Source organism: Lupinus angustifolius, unplaced genomic scaffold (assembly GCF_001865875.1).
Source record: "Lupinus angustifolius cultivar Tanjil unplaced genomic scaffold, LupAngTanjil_v1.0 Scaffold_51_154, whole genome shotgun sequence".
NCBI lineage: Eukaryota > Viridiplantae > Streptophyta > Magnoliopsida > Fabales > Fabaceae > Lupinus > Lupinus angustifolius.
This window is the reverse complement of record NW_017722580.1, coordinates 25,992-53,407: the sequence shown is the minus strand read 5'-3', so window position 1 is coordinate 53,407 and position 27,416 is coordinate 25,992. Positions and strand designations below refer to the sequence as shown.

Below are 27,416 nucleotides of genomic sequence, written 5' to 3'. Positions count from 1 at the left end.
GGTACATAATATTACTTAAATGTTTTTGTAGGAGTATTTGGGAGCTGCCAACGACTTATGGTATTTGGATAGCAGCTGCTCAAAAAGTATGACGAGCGATAATGAATAGTTCTCTGTCCTCATTCCAAGGGGCAAAGGCTACATCCACATATGGTGATAATAACAAAGGAAAGATCATTGGAGTTGGCAGATTTAGGAAACCAACTTCTACTACAATAGAAGGAGTTCTATATGTTGTGGGACTCAAGCACAACCTACTTAGTATAAGTCAACTTTGTGAGAAACGATTCCATATGGCTTTCTACCTAGACAAATGCAGTATTTGATAGTATTGTATTTGAAAATTCTAAACTTGTTGGTAAGAGAATAAATAATATCTACATGATTGCTTTAAATGATTCTTCTCGTCCCATAAAATGTTTAGTTATTAATGATCATGATGCATGGCTATGGCATAGGAGAATTGCTCATATTCATATGAATCATTTGAATAAACTAGTAAAGAAAGACCTGGTTGTTGGTTTACCCAAAATAAAGTTTGTTAATGACAAATTATGTAGTTTTTGTCAAAACGGTAAAGAAAGAAAGACTTCTTTCAAACCAAAACATATAGTTTCTTCTATTAGACCATTGCAATTATTACACATGGACTTATTCGGCCCTTCTCGGACCAAAAGTTTCAGTGGTAATTACTATGCTCTTGTGATAGTAGACGACCTTTCAAGATATACTTGGACTCTATTCTTGGTACACAAGAATGAGACATTTAATGCCTTTAGAAAATATACTAAGATAATACAAAATGAAAATCCTTGAAAATAGCTGCTATACGAAGTTATCATGGAGGAGAACTCCAAAATGCTTCTTTTGAGGAATTTTGTGATGATAATGGTATTACTCACAATTTCTCTACTCTTGGAACACCACGACAAAATGGTGTTGTGGAGAGAAAGAGTAGATCGTTGGAGGAACTAGCACGTACAATGTTGAATGAAATTAATCTAGCAAAATATTTTTGGGTAGATGTAGTTAGTACGACATGCTATGTCTCCAACCGAGTCCTAATAAGACCTATTCTAAATAAAACCCCCTATGAACTCTACAAAGGTAGAAAACCAAATATTTCTCACTTGCATGTGTTCGGCTACAAATGTTATGTGTTAAATAATGGTAAGGAAAACTTAGGAAAGTTTGATGCAAAAGTTGATGAAAGAATTTTCCTTGGCTACTCTCTTATAAGCAAAGCTTTTCAAATTTTCCATAAGAGAACTGTGACAATGGAAGAATCTATTCATTTGACCTTTGATGAAACTAATCCAACCTTGGAAGAAAAATCCATGGTTGATGATGATGACTTTCCTAGTCCATCCTTGGAAGAATCCATTAGTTATGTAACAGCCAACACAACGCATCTGAATATAGATGACAATATACCTTTACAACACTACAACATTTTTGACCTACGACAACGGCTAAAAATCGTTGTCTAATATTAAAAACCGTTGTCTTTATCATAGACAATGGTTTTCTAACTGTGATAGTCTAAGGCGTTGCCTTTTGTTTAGGCAACAGTTTTATGACATATGACAATAGTGTACAAAAACTGTTGTCTTTGTAGTTGACATAGGCAACAATTTTTTACTTTACAAAGACTATGGTTTTTTTACCATGGTCATTATAGGAAACTCCTAAAACTGTTGTCTATGATACTTTATAGAACACTTATAAAATTGTTGCCAATAATAGTTTATAGAACACTTGTAAAATCGTTGCCTATGTTTACATTAATAAAAAAAGTTAACACCCAAAATCGTGTCCTATGTTCAGCATCCCAAACATAAACTAACTCTACTTATATAATATAGTCATAAGCTGCAACGTGAGGAATTATTATATAACAAATGAGTACAAACCAAACTAACAAAAATCTCTCATATCCCATTACAAAGGTCCAACCCAATTATATAAAATGGTTTAACCACAATCTCTAAACTAAACTCTATCTCTTTATAATTTTACATACCTTAAGGTACTCATCCATATATATCCTAATCAAGTAACTGAAAAGCAATGACTTAGTGATGGTTTTGATAGATTTAGATATACTACAATTTAGTTGAACCATCCCTTTTGAGAGTCATAATTACTGTATCAACCAGCTGCAACAACGTCAACTCTAATACTTGAATCCAATAGTTGATTCAGCTTTGCATTAGACTTGTTGGGTTTCTTGTCACAATAACCATTCTCTTCCTCTCCACTTCTATCATTAGACCCAGAGTTGTTATTAACCATTGATAGAATATTTTCTCTACTTACATTCTTGATCAGAATGTTGTTCAACATTATCTCTTCAATTTGTCCAAGTTCAAGATGTTTATGTTTTTCCTGAGTCAAAAAAATAATGAAATATTCAGCATTAAATGAAATTGATAGGGTACATAGGAACATCAATAGAACATTACATTCAGATGTAGTGTAGCATTTCCAATCCTTAGTTTTCTAGAACATTCAGCCAATTTAGTCATAAACTTTGTGCTACATGATGTGAGAAGCTTGTTGTTGCCTTTGGAATCATGTCAACCCCACCTGGAACTCCAATCAAGGTTTTTAAAACTTTAAGAACTTGTGTGGATTGCCACACAACCATCAATTATATATCAAAGATTGTGCAAAGATAAATAATAGTGAGAGATTAAAATAGGTTTCATTATTTGAGGATGGAAGTTGCTCATGCAATGACTTTTGGTAGGACTTCACACCGATCTCTGATTTTGCCAGAAAAAACACAGGATGCACACCCTGGATAGGCACCTCTTATTGGACTGCATGTGGAAAGAATCACAACCATATGGAAGTTTTAGGGGAATGTTTTCATCATAATAGATGAAATGATGTAATTCTTCAAAATCATAATTTCTAAACACATTAACAAATTTTTTTACTAACAAGACATGTCATTTAAACCAAGAAAACTTACATTTATATGCGAACAAAATCCAAAAGAAGCCCATATGAATAAATAGTACAGGAGGAATATACTACAGCATTCCATTTGGTGCAAAATATTATGTATGTATACAAAATATGATAGATAGTCAATTCATCCAAAATTTCATAATAAATTTTAATTGAGCAATATTGTCTTAATAAAGTTTGATTGAACAATATGTCAATAGCAATGACAAAATTTGTTAGGGAAACAAAAAGATTTCAACTTTTATTTACGAAGCAAAATGTAAGGGAATTAACAAGTTTGATAAAGCCATGTGGAAATTTTAATATAATAGTACAGAAACTAGACACAAATACATTGTTTCTGGTATAATTCATAGTTCAACACTTTGAACATGATATGATTAAATCATTGTGATAGAACGAAGTATGTTTTTATAAGAATAAGAACTCAGTCAACGACATATAACAAAACTAAATTAACAGATTAACTATGTATCACCACTTCTAGATAACTAAGACATTGAAAATTAAATTAATTAGGTCTACATGAATACCTCACTTTGTGAACTATGCAGTCCCAAACAGAAGCAACTCCTTTGGCCTTATTCTCCCTAAAAAGGATGACATATCTACACTCTAGTTCAGGTACCTCCTCCTAACTACAGTTATAAGCAAACACACAGTTCCAATCATCACAAATTGAAAGGGCTCAATAAGAAAGAGATGTCAAACACAAATAAAATTCCACGAATAAAAAGCACAACAATTAGAGGAATAAAAATATTAAGCACAAATGAATTTCACCGACGAGAACAAGACCTAATCTTTCTTCACCACCTCTATTTGCAACCACTAGAACTTAAAAGATAAACCTAACAAAGCATTTACACCCCATAACTATAGATCGACCCATTTTTCATAGGAACACATGAATAAACTCAAATCAATTTTTGAGCACATCATCTTCCTTATCCCTGTAAGCTCGCAAACGCTGGTGAGTTTCTTCGTCACACCAAAGTAACCAGGACCATTGAGCTCAACAATACGATGCTCCTTGGGAGGGGAGGCACGCCGAGGCAAGGGTTAATAAAAATGGATTGGAGAGAGAAGAGAAAGGTCCCGTGAGGTTGTTAATGGGAGTGATGTGGAGCTATGAAGCACGGATTCGTCAAACACCATCACATGTCGGTGTCCGACACGTATCTGACACAGATACGCTCGGATTCGCGAAAGATATGTATCCATAGAGTATCCAAAAATTAAAAAAATAAAATAAAATAAATAAATATTAAGACACGTATTCGATTCATTTTCAATAAAATATAGGATATATGAATTCGTCTTCAGTAAAGTATAGGATATATAGATTCGTTTCTAAATAAAATAGGATAAGATAAATTCGTTTCCAATAAAACAGGATAAGATAGATCCATTTCCAATAAAACATGATAACATAGACTCGTTTTGATTAAAATAGGATAAAATATATTTGTTATGAGGACAATGATTTTAGGATAGATTCATTTTCATTAAAATAGAATAAGATAGATAGATTTGTTATGGAGGACAGTGATTTTAAATTTCCATATTTTTTACTTTGGATATTTTGATTTACACTTATAATTTTATCATATTTTATGTGTTTTTATTATTTTATACGCGTATCCCTAAACGTATCGTAATGTATTTTGGAAAAAATACATGTCGAAGTATCGGATACGTATCATACCCGACACATATATCAGTATCCGTGCTTCATAGATGTGGAGGCTCAGAATGAGCTCTAGGTTTAGAAACAAAGTATGAGCCCTTTGAGTTCAACAAATTAAAAAATGAATAAAAACAATAGAGAAGGTTATTTTATAATTGATAACGCTACACTTATAAACTGTGGTCTAAAAAATGAATAAATAGAATAGATAATGACTTTTTTATAATTGTTAAGGCTACACTTAAAAATTGGTTGTCTATTTACAATTTAATTGGAAACAATTTAAAAATTGTTGCCTAATGTACTCTAAGATCACGATTTTCAAACCATAGTGGATAAATGTAAAAATTAGTAAATAAGAAAACACTATTAAAAATCGTGGTCTAATGCTTTGTAAGACAAAGGTTTTAAAACCGTAGAGAATTGAGGCGTTGCCGTAGGCTAAAAATGTAGTAGTGGGCAAGAATAACATATTCACTCTACTTTACCTAAAGAATGTACAATCCATCAATATCATCCTATTGACAACGTCATTGGTGATATAAGTAAGGGAGTCTCTACTCGTTTGAAATTGAATGATGTTTGTCTAAACATGACTTTTGTTTCTCAAGTGGAACCATCCAAGATTAATTATGCAATCGAGGATGAACACCGGATTCTTGCTATGGATGAAGAGATTAACCAGTTGGAGATAAACGAAGTTTAGGAACTCGTTCCTAGACCTAAAGAAAGATATGATATAGGAACTCGTTGGGTCTTTTGAAATAAATCAGATGAAAATGACATTATTATTATAAGAAATAAAGCAAGACTTGTAGCATAAGGATACAACCAGGAAGAAGGTATGAACTTTGATGACACATTCACTCATGTTGCTAGACTTGAAGCTATTAGGCTATTGCTTGCATATGCATGTTCTCTGGATTTCCAATTATATCAGATGTAAAGAGTGCGTTTCTAAATGGTTATATACAAGAAGATGTGTATGTGGAACAACCCCCTGAGTTTGAAGACGACAAGCATTCCACTCACGTCTATAAGCTTTAGAAAGCCCTCTATGGCTTAAAGCAAACTCCACGTGCATGGTGCGATTGTCTAACAAACCTTTTAACTATTAAAGGTTTTACTAAAGGAAAGGTCATCGCTACATTATTCATTAAGAAAACAAATCATCATACTTTATTTGTTCAAATTTATGTTGATGATTTTATTTTTGGTTCTGGAAGTGCGAAGTGTCAAGATAGCACTTAGCTTGCCTATGTTTTGATGAAGACAAAGGAATTAGTGAAAGCTTAAAGATAACTCAACAAATTAACATACCAAAGATTCAAGAGCTTCATGTCTAAACTAGAGTCTTAGATATGTGTCTTAGTTATTGAGTCTAGGTTAGGTAAACCTAGATGCAAATCTCACAAGTTCTAAAAACTATCATATCATTTAAATGAGACATGTCATCTAGCTTATTATATGTCCATTCATTAATTATACATGTTATTTGATTTGTTATTTGTGCATCTTAGGCATAACATAATGGTAAAACATGTATAGTTGATAAACATAACATATTGGTAGTTTACCATTTAATATCTTAACTGAAAATATGGCAGTTAACCGATTAAGTAAGGCTTTAATCGATTAACGTGATAACAGTTTTAATCAGTTTCAACAGATAACTGAAAAACAGAATTCAGTTATTCTAAACTGTCCGTTAATCAATTAACAGCGCACTTAATCGATTAATTGGGCATAAAACAACTTTTCTATATAAACTGTGTTTTTACTCCATGCTTAATAATTTTCATTCATTCATTTTTAGAATCGCTAAGTTGCATGTTTTCGTGCTCATTGTATATCATATAGGCAGAGAGAATTGCATGTGAGAATAGTGAGAGATAATATCATGCTTAGGGATTAAAATATCATCTATTGCGTGTGATTAAATGTGTTCATCATTCTATCTTATCTTGCATGATTCTTTCAATTCTTTTAGAGATTTCTGAGGGTAGAAATTATATTTTCTTCATGATTCTGATCTTATACATATTCATAATAATTTGTGAGATTTGTATAGGATTTATAGCTTGTCCTTAATTGTAATATTTGAGCTATTTTGTGCTTCACATTATTCTGTTTTTGTTGTATTTTGTAACAAGGAAAGTTGTCTCTTGGTGTCATACCACCAAACAAGATACAAAGAGTCTTCACCAAGACTTGGAGGTCTTGAGTTTAGAACATGCTCTTAGCTGGGGCTGCATCGTAGGAAAGGTTTTCCTAGGCGATAAGTAAGGTCAAACCAAGGTAGAGGTTCTAGGAATTAAAGAAGGTAGCGTTCAAGGTCTTGTAATTGGAAGTGTGTATGTAATATACATTGGCTTCAATTTTTAGTGGAAAAAATCTCCCAAGATTGGAAGGGGAGGACTGAATGTAGTTTTGCAGTGGACCTCAAAATGAACCAGTATAAAAACCTTTTTGCATGCTGTTTCTTACCCTTATCTCTTTACTGTTTTAAGTTGTTTTTAATGCCTATTGTTGCTGATAATTTGAATATAGTAACTCTGTCATATAAAGATCATATTTGTTCAAATATATCTGCTATATCATTTCTGTATAATCTGTAAGTGGTTGTGTAATTGAGTCATTCAACAATTCTTTGTTAAGTACAATTTAATCGATTAAGGCCGTCCTTTAATCGATTAACTGGGTGATTTTACAGAATATGGCTTTGGTGTGAATAGCGGTAAGTGAGAACCGTGACACCTATTCAACCCCCTCTTGGTGTACTATGTCACTAATACCTAATAGGTTCTACTAATGATCTTCTGTGTAGTGAATTTGGTAAGATGATGCAAGGATATTTTTAGATGTCCATGATGGAAAAGTTGAACTACTTTCTTGGAATACAAATCAAACAACTCATGTATGACATCTTTATTTGTCAGTCTAAATACTGGAGGGATCTGCTAAAACGCTTCAAAATGGATGACTACAAAACTATCTTCTCTCCTATGGGTTCTGGACCATACATTGATGATGATGAGACTGAAAAATGCGTTGACATCTCTAAGTATCAAGGTATGAGTGGTTCCCTTTTTAACTTACTACAAGTAGACCTGATATTATGTTTAGTGGTTGTCTTTATGCATGTTATCAATCAAAGCCTAAAGAGTCACATCTTACTGTCGTGAAAAGGATATTAAAATATCTTAAAGATACACTTGATGTAGGACTATGGTATCCTAAAGGAAATATATGTAATATGGTAGGATATTCGGATTCAGATTTCGCTGGATACAAATATGAGAGGAAAAGTACCGGTGGTACTTGTCATATTCTTGGAAATGTATTAGTCTCTTGATCCTGTAAAAAGCAAGTATGTGTTGCTCTAAGTACTATTGAGGCAGAATACACAGCTGCAGGAAGTTGTTGTGCCCAAATATTATGGCTCAAGCAACAATTGCGAGATTACAGATTACACATAGGATGCATTACCCTAAATGTGAAAATACTAGTGCTATAAATCTCACAAAGAATCTGATTATGCATTCCCGGACTAAACATATTGATATAAGGTATCACTTCCTTAGGGATTATGTCTACACAAAAAAATTTCACTTAGAATTTGTTGATACACACGAACAACTAGCAGACATCTTTACAAAACCTTTGTCTAAAGAACTATTTTATAAACTTATATGAGAACTAGACATCCTTGATGAAGCATATCTATCTTAACATGTTGATATATACATTATTTGTACTTCATTATGTGTATTTCATGCCTATATGTACTTTTACATGCTTTTTACTGCTTAATTTTTATTATTTTGGGGAATGTATTCTGTTACCATGGAAGGATAATCGATTACAAGGCATAAGTGGCAAAAAATATTCAATATCCAGCCAATGTAATTGATTACAGGACGAATTAATCGGTTAATTGCCAACAAAAAGTTTGAGTAATAGATTACTCATTCGTGGTAATCGATTACACTCTGCACTATTTAAGGCAAAAATCAGATTTTTAAACTTCATCTTCTTCATTTTCCCTCCTTCCAACCATGGCAACTCCCCGTAACTTCGAAAAACTTCCTTTCTAAACCGTTTTGCTTGATTTTTATGGTGTTTCATACTATATTTTCACTCCTAAACATATTCCTACCATCATTTTTGTGTGTAGAGTTCTAAATCAAAAAACCCCGAATGAAGTCAACATATTGGATTTGACACGTCTTTTTGCAAACGAGGATCAACGCAAAACCTTCATGGTGTACTTCATGCAACAACCCATTTTTCATCCGAAGTATGGTATGTTAAGCTCTTTTGAGGATAATAATTTCATTTTCCCAACCCTTTTTGAATAACAAAAACTCTCTTAATTTTGCGAAATACATTGTTCTTACTATCCAGAACTTGGACGAGTATTTTACTCTAATCTGAGTTTTAAGAAGAATAAAATCTTCTCTCATGTCAAAGGAAAAGAGGTTGGCATAAATTTCAAAATTCTGAGTACACTTTGTGGTAATATACCATACATAAATATACCATACATAGGAAACATAACAATGCTCAATGTAAGTTCAACGATCTTAAATACATACATGCTATTAAGTTCAACGATCTTAAATAGAGAAGAGGACAGATGGAAGATGGTATTGGAAGTGGGAACCAATACAACAGGACAATAATTTTTCTGACACTTCTGATTTAAAATAAAGCATACGAACACCATGGATGAAGGTTTACCAAAAGGACAACTCGATGTTCACATGCTGATGGATCGAATGCAAAGTCTTCACTCTCTACATTCAGATTGCATGATGGAACATTTCAAGGAGTATGAAGACATGTTTAATTAAGTACATTCAGAATGCAAGGTCTTCACTTAGTATATTTTTTCTTGTATTGTTAGTAATTTGTTTACAAAATTTGTATTAAGTATTTGAACATGTTTCGTAATATTGGAGTAGTTGTTATTTGGAGCTATCTTTTTTTATATTTTAAATATTGCACTTGTGTCATCAACCAATACATATTATTTACTACCATGTTATATTTTTCAATATAAATGTAATATAGCTAGCCTTTACTCTTTTTAAAAATATACTTTGAATATTTACTTTTTTTATCATGCTAAAAAGGGAAGAAAGATGATGTTTTTATTTGCATATTGATGTCTCAGTTTTGTATGAACCCAAAAGTTGCTTCCGCATACATCACATTGTTAGATATTAATTTCTAACACACATAACATAGCTTATTTTGAGGGGAGCAAGCACACTCAAATCAAGTCATCCATATAAAACTATAAAAGTCGATCATTGAAGTGTTGAAAGATTATCAAGGATCAAGGAATGAAGGATCAATATTTATCATCATAAAAAAAGAAGAGATTGAAAGCAAAAGCACAAGCCTTAGATAAAAGCATTTGAATAGTTTGATTTTGTGTATGTTTTGATGAAGATAAAAAAGCTTTAAAGACAAAGATGAAGACAATTCATACAAGACTTCAAGATAACAAGAAATAGCTTAGAGTCCTAAGCATTCACAAAATAACTCATATCATTGATTAAGCTGGTTAAAAATAACTTATAAGAATTAAAGGGTAACAAATAAGCATAAATTTGAATCAAAGTGTATACATCAAGTAAATATTACTTCCAACCACAACAAGGAAGATGTTTAGTTACTCATTTTCTTGGTTACTAAACATAAAGATAGAAAAAGAGAAATAAAACTTATAGGGAAAGAAATTACCTCCTCAAAGAGCATAAATCAACCCCTCTAATTTTTCCCTCTTTCTTCTACACCTTAATTCAAACTAAAATGGCCATAAGAATTTCAAGTACTACGAGTGCTACTCGAATGTGTATCTGAAATCCCCAATTTGATCCTATTTTAAAGAGTCTAAATTTTGTATTTTTTGCTTAAAGTAATGGTTGCGTTGAGTGTGGCGCTTCGCCTAGCCCAACCTTGACGTCTCACCTAGCCAAGCTACACTGAGAGCAGCTCCTATGCTAGGCAAAATGGGCTATTTGCGCTAGACACATTTGTTTCACTAGGCAGAATGTGGTCTACTAGGCGGGATCGGATATAAGCTACAACAAATTTGCACTTAGCACAGGTATTGCACTAACCATGGTATCATACATCAATCAATTCCGTTCAGTGTGATTTATGCTTTGAATGTGGCCTCCTTGTGCTATCAATTCCATTGGGCGTGGCTTCTTCGTTGATTTCAGACTGATTTTGCCCAAAAACTTGACTTTTGCATTGTTTTCTTTGGTTTGGAGTACACATACACTCTACAAGGTAAAATCAAACAAATTCCACAATGTTTTAGATTAGAGAGCAAAATTGCACTGTTTTAAATAATTCTTCAGCTAAAAGTGCATGAATGATGTTAAAGTATGAAATTTTGGTACTTATCAAATCTCCCCAACTTAGAATTTTGTTTGTCCTTAAACAAAATTCCAAACTAGAGTTTTCAAAAATATGCTTAGCGATTCAAAAATACAAGTTTAAATTGAAAATAAGCATGTCATGTAGCTCAACCGTATGATTATCCCCTCATTGATTCGACAAACTACCACAATAGATCCAAAATCTTAATGGACATAGATGGTGCCCACAAATGAAAACACGCCATGCTCGTATAACCAAAGTAAACCTCATCAACAAACAATTCATATGTCATTCACTCAAGGAGTGTGTTTCTCTCAAACATGTAATATCTCATTCTCTCATATAATGTGTGTCTCTCATTAACATGCATTGAACAAATACAAATATAAGTTTTGATATTGTCTCACAAATCATCAATAATATTATGCAACATTGATCACAAAAAGATCCTAGCAGACTTAGAGAGCAATTCGACACACTCAAAATTTTCATTTTTTTACCCAAGTGTTTTACAAACAACTCTTTTGAATTCCAACCAAACATTATACCCTTTTACCTTACTAGGAAACCATCATTCATCTTTTGTTCTCCTATTTGTATGAGGTTATGATTTTTCATGAATGAGATGAAATAATGCTTTATACACCACTTTTACACAACCATTTTCTTTTCACATTTTCAAATACATTTTACCTCTCCTAAACTTGAATACAATCACAATACATAATATTTCTCTCTTATCGTACTAGAATTTGGAGGTGGTCATCATTTTTCCTTTATGGCTCAAGGGTTATAACATTAGCGGCTTCATTGGGCTAGCAAAGGATACATCATTTTTTGTAAGCTTTTTGGCCAAGTAGTTCAATTTAAGAAACGTGTGCCTTGATCCTTTCCATGCATTTTAATACCATGGAAATTAGAGACGGAAGAAAAACCAATGATGCAAGTCATATACTCATAAATATAACCATTAATAGTGAATCAAGATAGACCCAAGAGAGTGAAACATACTGTTGGAATCAAATGTTCTAATCGCTATCTGGGGCGTGTGAGCAATCTAGATTATGGAGGCTCTTCTTCTAGGGTTGGGAAGAATCCCTTTTTAGGCTTGGATCTTTTCTATGCTCCTGCTCTTCAAGTAGAAAGGTTGGCTAGATTTATCATTTGAAAACCTACCTATATCCGTTATACCGACATAGCATGGATGGTGGAGTAAGGATTCCAGTTCCCGCATGAATGGGCGGTACAAGGGGTTGTAAGATTTCTGAAATTAAATGGTAGATTTATCCCTCTCTGGTTCGAGAGTTTTATGCAAATTTTCAGTATAAGGATGGTGGTCATAGCATAGTGCAAGGGAGGTTAATTTTGATGGATGATGAGTTGTTTATGGTTGTTGGATGCTTGGTAAGTGATGGTGCCCCTCTCGGTGATTGTAACGACGAGAAATGGAGTGCATAGGACACCACGAAAATGTAGAAGTCGTGTCTGAGAGGACCGCATTACTTCATCTAAGGTGAGATTACAAAAGCTGGATCGTTATCTATGGAGAATAGGTTACTGCATTACATCATCCAAGGTGAGCTTACTAAAGCTGGATCATTATCTATGGAGAATAGGTTATTGCATTACTTGATTATATACATCCTTGTTCAGCGCAATACTAATCACGTACAACCAACGGTAAATGATTTTAAATTGATGTTCGCTATCAAGGAAGGTATTCTGATTAGCTGGCTTGATGAGATTTTGAAGGAAATGTATGAAATTGCCTCTTCCTCCTCTAGATTACTAGCTTATTGGATATTTATCTCCTGTGTCATTGATCACATTAGAATTGACACATCTGGTATGGAGATTATTGTTGTGAATCCCATAGAACATATAGTTAATGAAAGTCTCATTCACAAGATGACTATTTACAAAGATGGAGGTGAATGGATGTATCAGGAGGACCATAGGATTACAGTTAATTTGGACTTACCGGATGAGGAAGAGGGTGGTGACCAAGGCGAGCAAAACCAAGAGCAACGACATGGCGAGGCTTCTAATATGCCTCAAGGACTTTCATTTGGTGCTCACCTAGATGCCATGGGAAAATGTTTGAAGGAGCAGATTGACTCAAGAATGCAATCCATGGAGGATAGATTCATGGCAGAGTTTCATCGACCTGAAGAAGATAATCAAAATCGATTCCAACAACTTAATTTTATGTTTAGAACCATTGGTGGTTTTCGCAACCACTTCCTAGTTAGTTTAGCTCAGGGCATCTTGTCTTGTCTTAGTTAGGTTCTAGTTTAGGAGTTTATGGTCTGTGTATTTTTGTCTTTGCATTGTAATTTCTTGACTTGTTATTTTGTATTTTGAATTGTACACACATGACATGCTAAATCGTACTTTTGTGTTTTCATTGGAAATTGTGTGCTTGTTATCTTTGATTTGTAATTGATTGATCAATAATGAATATCTGGATTTAAATCTTATTGCATTGATATTGTCTTTAATCTATATATAATGACTTGAATAATGTTGTACACGAAATTCTGAAAAATATCATGTAATTTGCAGTGAATTCTGACAAATCAGTATGTTCAATTGATTATCAGCTTACATAATCAATTAAGACTAGTATAAAATGCATTTTTGTGTAAATTTTAGGTATACCTAATCGATTAAGTTTTAATACAATTGATTAATATCAGTAGAAAATGATTTTTTCCATACTTTTGGCTATAAGCTTTCATATATATCATTACTTTTTGATCATGCTAGAAGGGGGAGAAAGTTGTTGTTTAAGTATTGCAGGTTTGTTGCAATTAAAAAGGTGGCTTTCGCAATTTATGAATTACCCTATGCTTAAATTGAGGAGAAACGCACATTAACTTACAACAAGGCAAATCACAAAAAAACGTTGATTGTCATCAAGCAGATCCAACAATGGGTTGTTAGATCCAACAATAGTTTGTCATCATCAAAATGGGGAGATTGAAAATGCAAGCATGCATCAATGAGATGATTGTATATGCAAGCATACATCACATGAATTTTGATGAAGACAAAGATTGACAACAAATATTGTAGATAAAGTTGAAGACAAAAGCTGTAGACAAAGATCAAGCTTGAGACATGGACAAATCAACAAACAACAAGTCAAAAGTCAAGACTCAAGTTCACTCAAGCTCAAACATTCAAGACGATCAAGAGGCTAAGTGTTTTTTCTATTTTCTTAGGTCTTAAGATGTTTAATTGGGTAGAGTCTAGGATAGGTGAACCTTAATGGAAGTCTCACAACCTAAAATTGATCATAACTAAAATGAGACTTACATGCATATATACATGATTTACATGCATAAATACATGATCATATGATTTTGACGCATTAAAAATATTTTTAAATCATACATCATTAAAAGTCATGCATCATATTCTTACAAATCATGTAGGAGGTTCATATCACTTTGAATTTTCTTTTTCAAAAAACCCTTAATCGATTAATGTTTCTTTAATTGATTAAGCTATGAAATTTTGGGAAATCGTTAATCAATTAAGTATTATATTAATCAATCAATGATAGTTACAGTTTCTAAAATCTTGATTTTTAAAGAACCGTTAATCAATTAAGTAGAATGTTAATCGATTAACTACACCGGAAAGCGGAACTGTATGTTAACCCAACCTTTTCCATTTTGCATATAGAATATAGATCATAGATCATATCTCACATATTTCGAAAATCACATTGTTCATATACTTCCATATTCAAAGAGACATTTTCCTAAGTGTTTTTGAAAAAGAGAGAAAATGGAGAAAAGAAAAATCTTCATGAATCTTTAGAGAATGATTTTCAAGAATTGTATTGTCAAATCTTGTGCAAAGAAACCTTGCAACTCACATTTCTATACTATGAGTTTGTGAGACTTGTAGAAAGGTTCTTAGATTCTAGAAGGGTGTATATTAAGCACGTATAGGTGCAACAACTCGTTTTCTATATAGATATTGGCATAAACATATTCTCTTGGTGTGTTAGTATCACCATTGATAGAGAATTGGTTTGGGAAAATCGTAATTGGGGTTAGTTTGAGTCTTCACCTTTACAAAGGTCTTGGTTGGGAGTACTTACCAGCTGGGGCTATACCGTGAGTAGGTGTTGAGTAACCTAAGAGACTGGTTGGAGGTCAAATCGATGCGAGACACTCTAGGGCCAAGAAAGGAGCATTTGTAAAGTCATTGGAAGTGTGTTTGTAACATACAGTTGATTCCATGGTGAAGAAAATATCTCGAGATCATAAGGGGAGGCTTAGATGTAGTTTGCACATGCATAAGCAACTGAACTAGGATAAAAACCTTTGTCTCATTCTTCTTAACCCTTACCTCTTTACATTTTCGTATTTCTTGATTTACTTAACTTGTCATTCATATTATTCTATGTTATTTACAAACTTTGTTTTGTGCATTAACTATATGTTATCATTTATAAGAGTGCATACAAGTTTAGTTGAATCATGGTAATCTTGGAGGTCACAGAATACTGTTTTTCAAAGAACAAGAACTGGTTAATCAATTAAGTTCTTGAGTTAATCGATTATATGCATAAGTAAATCACTAGTTCATCGATTAATTAGTAAGGAAAATTGTATAATCATTTTATTAATCGAACAACGACAATCATGTACCATACCACATATTACCCCCTCTAGGTGAAATACATAGCCCTTGTGTCCCAACACTATCATGATATCTATTGATGTTCTCTTGGTATAACTCAGATGAATTTTAAGTTTGTAGCATGAAATCCTATAACTGGTGCGTTTGAATTACCCTTTTCTCTCCACCTAAGTTCTCATCAAAATTGAAAATTTACATTGTCCAATATGCTTTATGGGAAAGCTCAATGTTTAAATGGCATGATTTACCATTGACAAGCTTTAATGGAGTAAAAACAATAGGGTTTTGAAAGTTTTCATATATGCCCAAAGTGCATCATCTAGTTTAAGGGATCAATCAGAGATGTTGAAATAGTTTTCTCTAAAATTATGTTTATATCTTGGTTGAAGACCTAAATTTCCCATTAGTTTGAAGGTGATAAGGTGAAGTCACCTTATGTTTTACTCCATAATGCTTTCGAGCTTTGGCAAGTTAAGAGTTATAGAAGTGAGAGCCTCTATCACTGATGATTACTCTAGAGGAGCCAAAACTATTGAAAATGTTTCTATTTAGAAATTTAATCATTGTCTTTGTTGAAAAGGTAATTAGAGTTGTTGCAAGTTTATTTTATTTGATTATTAGAGTTATGAGTTATGAAAAATTTATTTAATGTGACTTTATTTATGTACCCTCTTTTCAGGTTTTTTTTAACCATACCATAAAGGTCAATCTCATTTTATTAAGTTAGCCATATCATTTCTTATGAATGGTTGATATCAAAATAATAATAAAAAGAATAAAAGAATAAAGTTAGAAATTAACCATGCCAGTTCTTTCGAAGGGTTGATATAAATAATAAAAAAATAAAGCAATAAATAAATGTTAGTTATGGAAAAGTAAATGACAAAAAGTAAATGTTAGTTGCTGAAAGTAAATGGTAGAAAGTAAATGTTAGTTGCGGAAAATAAATGACGGAAAGTAAATGTTAGCGATTTGATTTATTATTCATCACTCTTTTATTGTCTAAGTAAAAATCCATTGATTCAATTGCACTTTTTACATATTATTCCTATGTACAAAGTTACAAACCGTGAATTGTTTTGAAATTATGTTTTTCGAAATCTTTAATCAACAAATAAAATTTATAAGTTGAATATTTTACTATTTTACATTTGCATCTCTTTCAAGATTCAATTGTAGTATGGTATAGAGTTTTGTCGAACCAAAGGGGATTGTATTAGAAGAAAATCATATAGGCATATTATAACAAAAAAAACGATTAACAACTTTTTGATGATTTTTGTGTTATGTTGCATAAAAAAATATTAATAAAGAAACGTTAACTAACATTCACAAATTCTTGAGGAGAAAATTGGTTTGAAATGTAGAATTATTTCTAGAATCAAATGATTTTGAAAACATTAGACACGTTATATGTTATACTTTGGTTAATTTCAAACACCATGTCTAAATCCCCCATATAGTGTCCTAGTATGGTAAGATGATTTTCAAACCTTATGTAATACACTAAATAATAATTAACAGCCACTCGTCGGAGTAGGTTGTCACACCCTACTTCAGACTCCGTTAACTTTATTTAATCTTGAACATAAGTTGCTTAAAATAGATGTTTGATATGGCAAGTGAACTAAGGGGTAAGTTATACTTTTTAGTTCACTTGTCAATACCTTAAGAAGAAGAATTTTGGATCTTTAAATCCAGTTTTAGGTGATTAAGCTAAAACCGCATTAAGAACTTCTTACATAATCAAAATTAACTGAAAGTAATAACTTGAATATATATTGAAATAAAAAGATGTTACAAATGAAGCAAAGAAATAACATTACACCATAATTCAAATCAATGTGTAGGAACATTAGTCATCGATCCAAGGATGAGATGCTTTTGGACCTAACTGAGATTATAAAATTAAATTTTGCATCACATTTGCCAACTCCTATCTCATCTTAAATTCTAAGAGAAAATTACAAGATTTACCTAAGAACTAGCATGGAACCGTGGCCTCAAAATACAAAAATTCTAGAGAGAAATGTTTTTTTGAGAGAATAAGTGAAGAATGGAAGTGTAGTTTGAATGATGGAAGAGGGCCTCTATTTATAGGCAACCAGGTCATCGCCTGGCCCTCTTGGTCCATGCCTGGCGTACCAAACCCTTCAGCATGGGTTTGGTCCCTAGCCAAGCAGCTTAATCATCTGCTTGTTGTTGACTCACCAAAGCTACTTGTGAGCTACTTGACCAGACTATTGTGGGTCATTCTGAAAAGTGCTCAGAGGTATTGTCAAGTGAGGTCTTGCATGATGTCATCATTGCATGGTGGCCAAGTCAAGTTGACCACTTGCTGGGTCCAGCCTGCCTGACTGCTTGGGTGGCACCGCTGAGCTACCTGCTTGAGCAGCTTGTCCTGCTTTGGCCAGGTGTGTTGTTCAAGGTTGGGCGGTCCAGGTGCACGCTGAGCTGCCTGCTTCAGCAGGTTGGCTTGTGCCAGGCTTGAATCTAACCATGTCAAGCTTGTGTCTAACCGAGTCAAGTTAGTGGCAGGTTAGTTGGGCGGTCATGTTTGTCCATGCCAGGCTACTTCGTGAACAACTTCATGTTTCTGATCAAGCACTTAGCTTGTCGTGTGTGCATCAAAAGTGGTTTATGTGGACACCTCCTTGCTTGACAATTTTTCAGATATTTTCTTCTCTTTGATTTTTCCTAAAAAACTTCATACAAAGATTTGGAAAAGAGGTGGACAAAATATACAATCAAACTATGACAATTTATCTAAAAAGTGTTGAATTAAGTTAGTTTTGCATAAATTACATAAGATAAGTGCCATGAAAAGTGTATGAAAATTAGGTATTTTTGGCACTTATCACAGTGGAAGAGACAATTGCTTCTATCTATTTGAAAACATATTCCACCCCCAAAGAATGTATAAATGTGAGTGGGAGGATAGAAATGGTCCCATAAAATCAATCCCCAACATTCAAAAATTTCCACTTCTAAGATATAATGAAGTGGCATTCCATTTGGCCTATTGATCCCTCCAAACCGCTAGCATTAGTCACAACTCTGCACATGATAGTGTGCATCCTTAAACAACACAGACCAATAAAACCTAGATTGAAGAACCTTGGCAGGTGTTCACTCCCTCATTATAGTGTTCGCCATAAGGCAAGTTGGGACAATGCCATAAAATGCTCCTTGCATAATTTCGGGCTATACACTATCTATGTAGACCATCAACACCAATTTTAAATAGATAAGGATCATCCCACATTAAAATGAGTAACATCCTGAAGAAACTTATTCTTTTGCTGATAAGTGAAGGGCAACGTGAATTATTCCAGCTACTTTATAGTTAGTCAGGTCTACTAACTAGGGTCGTTCTCCAATGTGAAAAAGTTTCTCATGGGGAAATTCATTAGTGATTTCCCTTTCTTTTGTGATCACCTCATCATTGATCAACCTAGAGAGGTGATCATCAACCAAATTTCCTAGTTGCTTTTGTCCTTAATTTCCAAGTCAAACTATTGCAACAACAAAACGCAACAGAATCTGCTTTGCGCAGCAAGTATTTAATGGCATCATGATCACTAAAAATGATTACCTTAGAGCCAATGAGGTAACTCCATAATTATTCCAATGCATACACTATAGGTAACAACTTTTTTTCAGTTGTTGCATAGTTGTTTTAAGCATTATTCAAAAATTTCCTAGCGTAATGTATGACATGAAAATTCTTAGTTTTCCTTTGTCCTATAACAGCTCCAATAGCATAATCACTAGCATCACACATAAGTTCAAAAGCATTTCTCCAATCAAGTGTAGCGATTATTGGAGTTGTGAACAAGTTTCGTTTGAGCTCCTCAAAGGTTCTCCAACAAGAATCATCAAAATGGAAGGGGAGGTCTTTATTCAGCAAGTTGCTCAAGGGCCTTGTTATTTTAGAGAAGCCCTTGATGAAGTGTCAATAAAACCCAAAATGTCCTAGGAAACTTCAAATTCCCTTAACGTTTGTCGGAGTTGGCAACTTCTCAATTACCTCCAATTTCGCTTTGTCTACTTTAAGTGCTCTCACATAAACTTTATACCCTAAGATAATCGTATCAATGACTATTAAATAATACTTTTACTAGTTCAAGACCGGATTGGTCTTCACACATCTCTTGAGCACGATATCAATATTTTTTAAGCACAGATCAAAGGATACCCCAAACACGAAAAAATCATACACCAATACATCAATATATTGCTCCACAAGATCACAAAAGATGGCAAACATACACCTTTTGATGACAACCTCTAGGGGATTCCTTTGATTTAAGGATCACTTTAGCTTGATCTTAGGTTGGTGAATGTGTGAATTCGATTTGAGAAGAAAATAGAGTCTTTTAGGGCTATTTAGGTTCGGTTTGGAGTTGTGTAATTAGGTTAGGGTAGGCCACTGTTTGTAGGGTTTAGAATGTATATTGCGGTTGTTTTGAGTGAGGTAATGTGTATAAGGTTTAGGTCAAGATACTAAGATATGATGGAGATTTAGGGTTAATGTTCTCGGTTGGGGGTTGGAGGGAGTGTTTTGGGAAGATTTGAATGATGAAGATGATTGATGAAATGTATGATTTGTAGGATGAAGGTGAAGGTGCAAAAGGAATGAGATGGAAGACGCCACAAGCATGGAAGCTTGATAAGTCAAGTGTTGCTTGCCACAAGCTTAAGAAGCTTGATAAAAGCTCATCAATGGCCACGACCAAAGGGGTAGGATTTAGGAGAAGTGCTCTCAACTAAAGCAACTCAATTTTAATTCAAATTCAACTTAATTTTATTAATGACAATTCAATTACATAAATAGGTAATCTAAATGTCTTGGGCTGAAATAAAAGACTAAGTCCTAATTAACTTGCATAATGGAAAATCCTAATTAAAACTTAGGCTAAAATAAATATGACATAATAATGTAGCTCCTAATTTAAATCATGTAAATAATGGTTGCAACCCGAATGAGTAACTTGGTTTCTGAATGGTCGTGTGTTCCTTGATTGATCAAGAGTTGATCTCTTCCTTGCTTGGTCGAATTTGGTATGATAGGATTTGACTAAGTTTCTTGTCAACTTTGAATTCTCAAATCTATCTTTGTTGGGGCTGATTTGTTTCTAAGATTATGTTGTTGGTATAAACAAATCTTATCTTCATTTCCTTGATTTATGGTGGTCAAAATATGTTAGTTGAAAATTATATCTTTGCTTTATCTTCTGGCTAGATTTGTTGTGCATCACATAATCTTCTCCCTATTTTCATGCTAACCGAATCCTCATGTTGATTGGAGAAGATTTGATTATGCCATTTGAATTTCCATGACTATAGCTTCAAATGCCACACGCATAGCTTGATGGCCAAGTTTCTTACACACCATGTTTCTTTTCTTGATGGATGTCTCGTAAGAAAATGATCATGCCTTGATTCCCATTTGCCCTAGCCACGTGACGATCTTATCCTTGAACCTAAGTGAACTACTTGGTCACGAAATATGGACCATGTTACAAATAAATCCCAACCCATATTACATGAATTAAATGCTAAAATATTTGAATGAAAATAAACCTAAGACTATATGAGAATCCAATCTCATTTATTTGAATCAATGGTGTCCTTCTCACATACCCTCTTATGGGTCAATTGTGTCCTTCGAGACCTTAAGAATCCCTGCCTTAGCCTTGGCCTTGGCCCTAGTTGTAGGACCATCATGATTTCCTTTGCCCTTGGGATCAAAGGTTACCCTAGGAGGATTTACATCACCTTTGGAAGGTGGCTAGTGCATTGCACATGCCAAATGGCATACGCCTATAGGCATACACACCAAAGGAGTATGTGAACACAATCTTTTCCTGGTCCTCTAGTCTATAGTGATATGGTTATATCCAGAGGTACCGTCCAGGAAACAATAGAAAGCTTGCCCTGAAAGTAATTCAAGCATTTGGCCCATAAAAGGTGGGGGAAGTGATCTTTGTGTGTGACTTTGTAAAATATCTGATAGTTAATGCACATCCTCCAACCTTTGTCCGTGCAGTTGGGATCATTTCATTCTTTTCATTAGAAATCACTATCATTCCCCCTTTCTTTGGAACACTTGTGCAGGATTCATGCATGCACTATCAAAAATAGGATAGATCATACATGTCTCAAGAAGCTTCATTATCTCAACTTGGACTACTTCCTTTATTGTTGGATATAGTCATCATTGTGGTTGAGCAACAGGTTTGAAACCATCCCCCATGTAGATCTTGTGCATGTAATAGGATGGACTTATTCCTTCAAGTCAGCCAAGGTCCAACCTATAACTTTAGAATTTATTTTTTGAGAACCTCCACGAGTTTGTCGTCTTTTTTTTTTGGATAAAGAGTTACTTATGTTTACTGGCTTCCACACCTCATCTTCTAAAAATAAATAATTCAAGTATGAAGGTAGTGGTTTAATTTCGAATTCTTTTTCAATCCTTTATCACCGACTCCTATTCAAACCTCCATATGTGATGTCTCAAATGTAGAAGAATCATATATAATCCAACATATTGTCTTTCAGTACCTCCTCCAAGAGATCGGCCACTTGTAGCACATTATTGGCCTTGCTATACACATCATCAATAACATGCATGGAGAAGCATTGACCTTTGTCATATGGATGGTGCTTGGCCTCAAAGACATTGAAGGTCACCAACTTATCTTGTACTTTCACCTTGAGTTTACCATCATCCACATCAATAATGACCTTAGCAGTTTTCATAAAGGGATACCCAAGATCAGTGGCAATCCACATTCTCGTCAATATCAAGGATGACAAAGTTGACGGGGAGATGAATGTATCCACCTTAATTAGAACGTATGCAATTCAATGAAGATATTTTACGGATCTATCTGTGAGTTGTTTATGCCATTATAGTGGGCCATTTTTACTGATCTACCTTACAGTAAATATATTTCACATTTTTTACCTACAAAAAACGTACTGAAAAATTCAGACTACTCGTTCTTACTCATTTGCCGTGAGACTAATATAATATGAGGAAATTTACTTCCCCTTTATTTGTTTGAGCTGATGCTAGCAAAGGTTAAAAAGTCATACCAATACTAGTGTAATTAATATCATAGTTTTAGCTTAACCTTATTAAGGTAGATGATTTAAAACCTTGATCCCTAACAACACTGATCAAAATCAATTTAATATCTTAAAAGTGAAAACATAAATATTCTCACATTTTGGATTAACAAGAAAGGGAGGAACCTTATAGTATCAATAATGGGCCTTGCGCGTAGTCAATTACACTAACACATGAAAAGGTAACACCTTGGAAAATTGGACTCGTAAACCGTAGATAAAATTAAACAAACACTTCATTACCTATTTTAAATAATCAAATGATAGAAATATGTATAACATTTATTCATTATCAGTAAAAAAGATTTATACAAGATCTATATGTCATCCATTATTTCATTTGTATTATTTTTTTTAAAGAATCAATAAAAATTAAATGTGAATTGATAGATGATGCAATGACGATATCTAAATATCTTATAATATTGGTGGATACATTTTCTCTTGGACAAAGATCAGATGTTCCAAATGGTGTCCCACTCTCTGCCCCAAGCCAATTAGAGTGTTACTTTTTATTACTTTTTGTTTTTAAAATTTTTCTTCAAACATGAAATAAGATACCATTGGGACAGATGATCCCTATCCATTTTCCCTTTCATTAGAAATATTAGCATATAGCAAATCAATAATGGAGATGTAAGTAACAGTATTAGTGGGGATTTGCTGTCATCAAGCTCGTCCTCAAGACTGTCCCGACCCGATCGAAATATGTCATGTCACTTAAAAAAAATTAAATATTTATGACTTTTTCTATTTTTACTTTATTTTGATTGGTTCAGAACGTGTTTAGGAACAACAAATCTACTCAGCAGTAGTGGACCATATAATAATTTCTCATGTATGATACTCTAATAGGTGATACTTTCTGCCAAAACCATCTATCCACAAGCTGATTATAAGGACAATAAAAGGATACATATACATGGTGATGAAAGTATTGGAAAAAAAGAAAAGGATTTCTATAACTTAACCTTCCATTGCAGGATCAAACTTCCAATAGGGGAACAAACATGATTAACATGTATATCCCTCATCTCACTGGTGGTAAACACCGGAGACAGCAAAACAAAGTAACACTAAAACCCTTCACTAGTTCTACATCATAAAAGCAAAGGGTTATAAAAAGATTAAAAAAAAGTTAGAAACATGAACATCAAAATTCAAAAGTCACACAAATATGTACACACTATACATATTGTACAAGAACACCTCTTTCTTAATTGCATACTCACTCATCCATTGCTTACCAAAGGCAAGATCTATCATCTTCAGGCATTAAGGGAGTCCTGCAAAGTGGGCATGTAATGTTCCAGTAGTCTAACCACTTCTCCAAGCATACTTTATGGAAGATATGGCCACAAGGTAAGCGGTTTATCTCCGATTTCGGTTCAAATTCTGTGAGGCAGACAGTGCAGTCATGTTCAGGTTGATGATCACAGCCACACACACTGTCAAAACTACGTGATGGCGTCTTGCTTCTAAACTCTTCAATGAAACCATCCAAGGGACTGAGATGGAGTTCAAATGACTCAGGTGGGTTTTGGGAGGTATTTGGAGAGGAGGATGAAACATCAATACCAACTATATGTAGGATTGTCCTAACAATGCCTTTAAATAGGGATATAGATGAGACCGTATTTACAAGAAGTATACATAACACTCCTTCGGATGGTGCTGGGAGACTTGACAAGCCCATTTTGATCAACGCTTAGATCAAGAATTAGTTCAGGGATGTCAAACTACTGATACAAGTTTGCTGCAACCGTTGTGACCGAAGCTCGATAATAATTTATCTTTGAACCAGAAATCAGAATTGCTCTGTCAATTTCATCAATGGGTGCTTTTTTAGTCACTTCTTGAAATCTTACCTGTAAACACATCAACTAATTAACCGATGCTGAAACAAAATAAATAAGCTGTTGAATAAGCAATCTTAAACTGAATTGATTGATCAATTAGATAAAGTAGGTGCTTTCCTTTGGTTTATTAGTTAGTAGTTATATATTGCAATATCTGATTTTACAAATTATCAGCAAAAAAAAAAGTGGATACAAGAGAATTAAATTACAATTTGCAAGAAACCTATAACTTGGATAAGGAAATAGGAACACAATTTCCACGGAAAAAAACATCTAATTGCATATCCTAAGACCCAACAAAAATTGTCTCTATAGCAGCTACTTAGAAAGAAAGCTTAGGTGAGAACCTAAAGCCCCACAAGCCAAAATTAGAAGGCCAACAATTTTCACAATACAACAACAATCCAGTTTTAATCTCATGAGTCGGCTACATGGATCGAAAGGCACCTCTATCTTTAAAAAAGAGTTAAAAGAAAGAACATGCAAGCTCTGTGTTTCAAGAGATAGAAACCAAAGAGAATGAGACAATACACTTGAACAATTTTCTGAAAACGCAAGCATCTTATAATTTGATGTCAAAAATATCATATTGCAAATTGATTAAACAATATCAAATTGATGAACTAGAGTTGCTTTTACATAAACAAGATCTACCAACAAAAAAAACTTGGATAAAATTACAAAATAAGACAGAATCATAAGAGAATAACATATTCACAGAACAAGATAAATAATTAAGGATCTACTATTTATAGAAACATGTTTAGATGACACAGAAGGGAAAATCACAGAACCTGAAGATAAAAAAAATAAATTTTACATTTTTGGGACTTACAGAGCGAGAAATTGAAGACTAAAGTTATGGGTCATGGATTGAAATAGCTTCTTAAGTGGATTGAGTTTCACATTACGGGGTTGTTGATGCAAATTTTATCCTGACTTTATCTCTTGGTTACCTAAGCTCTTAACCATGGTTAAGTGATTCTTGTGTTTTCTGCAGGTTTAGTACATTTTGATAGCCAAAGAATATCCTATCACCATTTTTAATAAAGAAATAATCAAGTTTGAATGTGATTTAGCTGGGTTTTACATCACTAACTATCAACACCTTTGTTAGTGATAGCTTTTTTGTTTGAAAACTAGTTTAATCCCCATGCAATTTTATTTTAGTTTCTGACTTAATCCCAATTTTTTCCTAAATCTTTAATTTCTGATTAGAAGAAATTTGGAATTGTTTGCGAAGATTAAGTCAGGATAAATATACATTTTAAGAGATGATATTAAATATAGAATAATTTAATATATCAATACGAGAATTTTAAGCATATTTTAAAAGTTTGTGAAAAATAATTACATCCAAAAAATATAACGGATTTAATATGTATACACTAACAGTTAGTGTAAATGTTTTTTACGCTGTCAGTAAATCATCCACCATTGATTTGTTAACCACTATTGACTCTCAAATAAAAGTAATACACCATTGACTGTCACTAAAAAACTTTACACTGTCGTGCACCGATTTTAAACTCAAATATAAAATGTTATTTAAAATATGTGTTTGTTTATAATATTTTTAGTGAAAGCTATATTGTTTTAACTATTTCTTTAAATTCTTTAATCATTTTTTATAATTGAACTTTTTATATATTTTCGACCATCCACAAAACAATTATAAACTAAGTTAGTTTAGTAGTGTAAGATTATCTAGATGATCAAAATGTTAAGTGTTTGATTCCTGTGAGTGACACTTACTGAGAGAGAAAACCATAAATCCCGAAAAAAATTACTTTCTTATCCATAAGGTGAGAGAATATTTTTGATAGTATCCAAAAAGTTACATCTAGCTTAGTTATGGTAATTTAAGCGTGTGTGAATTTTCCAACATAATTCATTAAAAATGATTATTTTGCGTTCAGATCAAGGTAACTTTTAAAAATAATTAAAAAGTATGAACAGCAACTATCATTTGAAAGTCTTCTCTGATATAAAGATATTTTATTACTGATGAAATTTTATATATTGTTTCTAAATTTTCAGTATTTCTTTAATCTATTTTCAATAGAGTTTAAAAGACAAATGTAATGATGGAAAATCATTTCTAGATCACATAAAATCCGGAAAATATCTTGAAGGCATATTTTAACATAATGGATTTAGTTTGAATTTTTAGATTTTTTAAAATTGATTTTTTTTTTCGGTTTTTAATCATTTTGTGTTATTATCAATACAACTTTTTTGAAAACATTCTAAAACTTTGTGGAAAACAATTGTTTTATGCTCGGCTCAAATCTTGGTAAAAAAAATAGTGATATTTTTACCTATAATAATTACATCCAAAAAAATATATGTTTAGTTTATAACAATTTTCAGTAAAGTTATATAGTTTTTTTTACTACCAAGGTTATCCTTCACCTATGGATAATGAACTAATATCTTTCAACATGCATGATTATCTCTCTCAACAAGTGTGGCTCATAGATATCAGATCTTTGACATTTTGGTCTTTTTTAAAATCTAGTATAATCTTATACCACTAGATCAATATCTTATTGACAAAAACTATATAGTTTGAACTATTTCTCTCAATCATTTTTTATAATGTTTTTATCATGTTTTGGATCATCAACAAAACAATTGTAAACTCTAGAAAATCCATATGATATCTCAAAGTTACTAATAGTATG

The 27,416-nt window shown here is 33.1% G+C and overlaps 1 protein-coding gene across 1 annotated transcript; it reads right to left on the bottom strand.

Moving 5' to 3' along the window:
• Positions 1-24,113: 24,113 nt before the first annotated feature.
• Positions 24,114-24,566, bottom strand: LOC109339045 (probable E3 ubiquitin-protein ligase XERICO). Its single transcript, XM_019576407.1, has one exon. It carries the CDS (start codon positions 24,564-24,566, stop codon positions 24,114-24,116), a length of 453 nt encoding a protein of 150 aa, XP_019431952.1.
• Between the last annotated feature and the right edge of the window lie 2,850 nt (positions 24,567-27,416).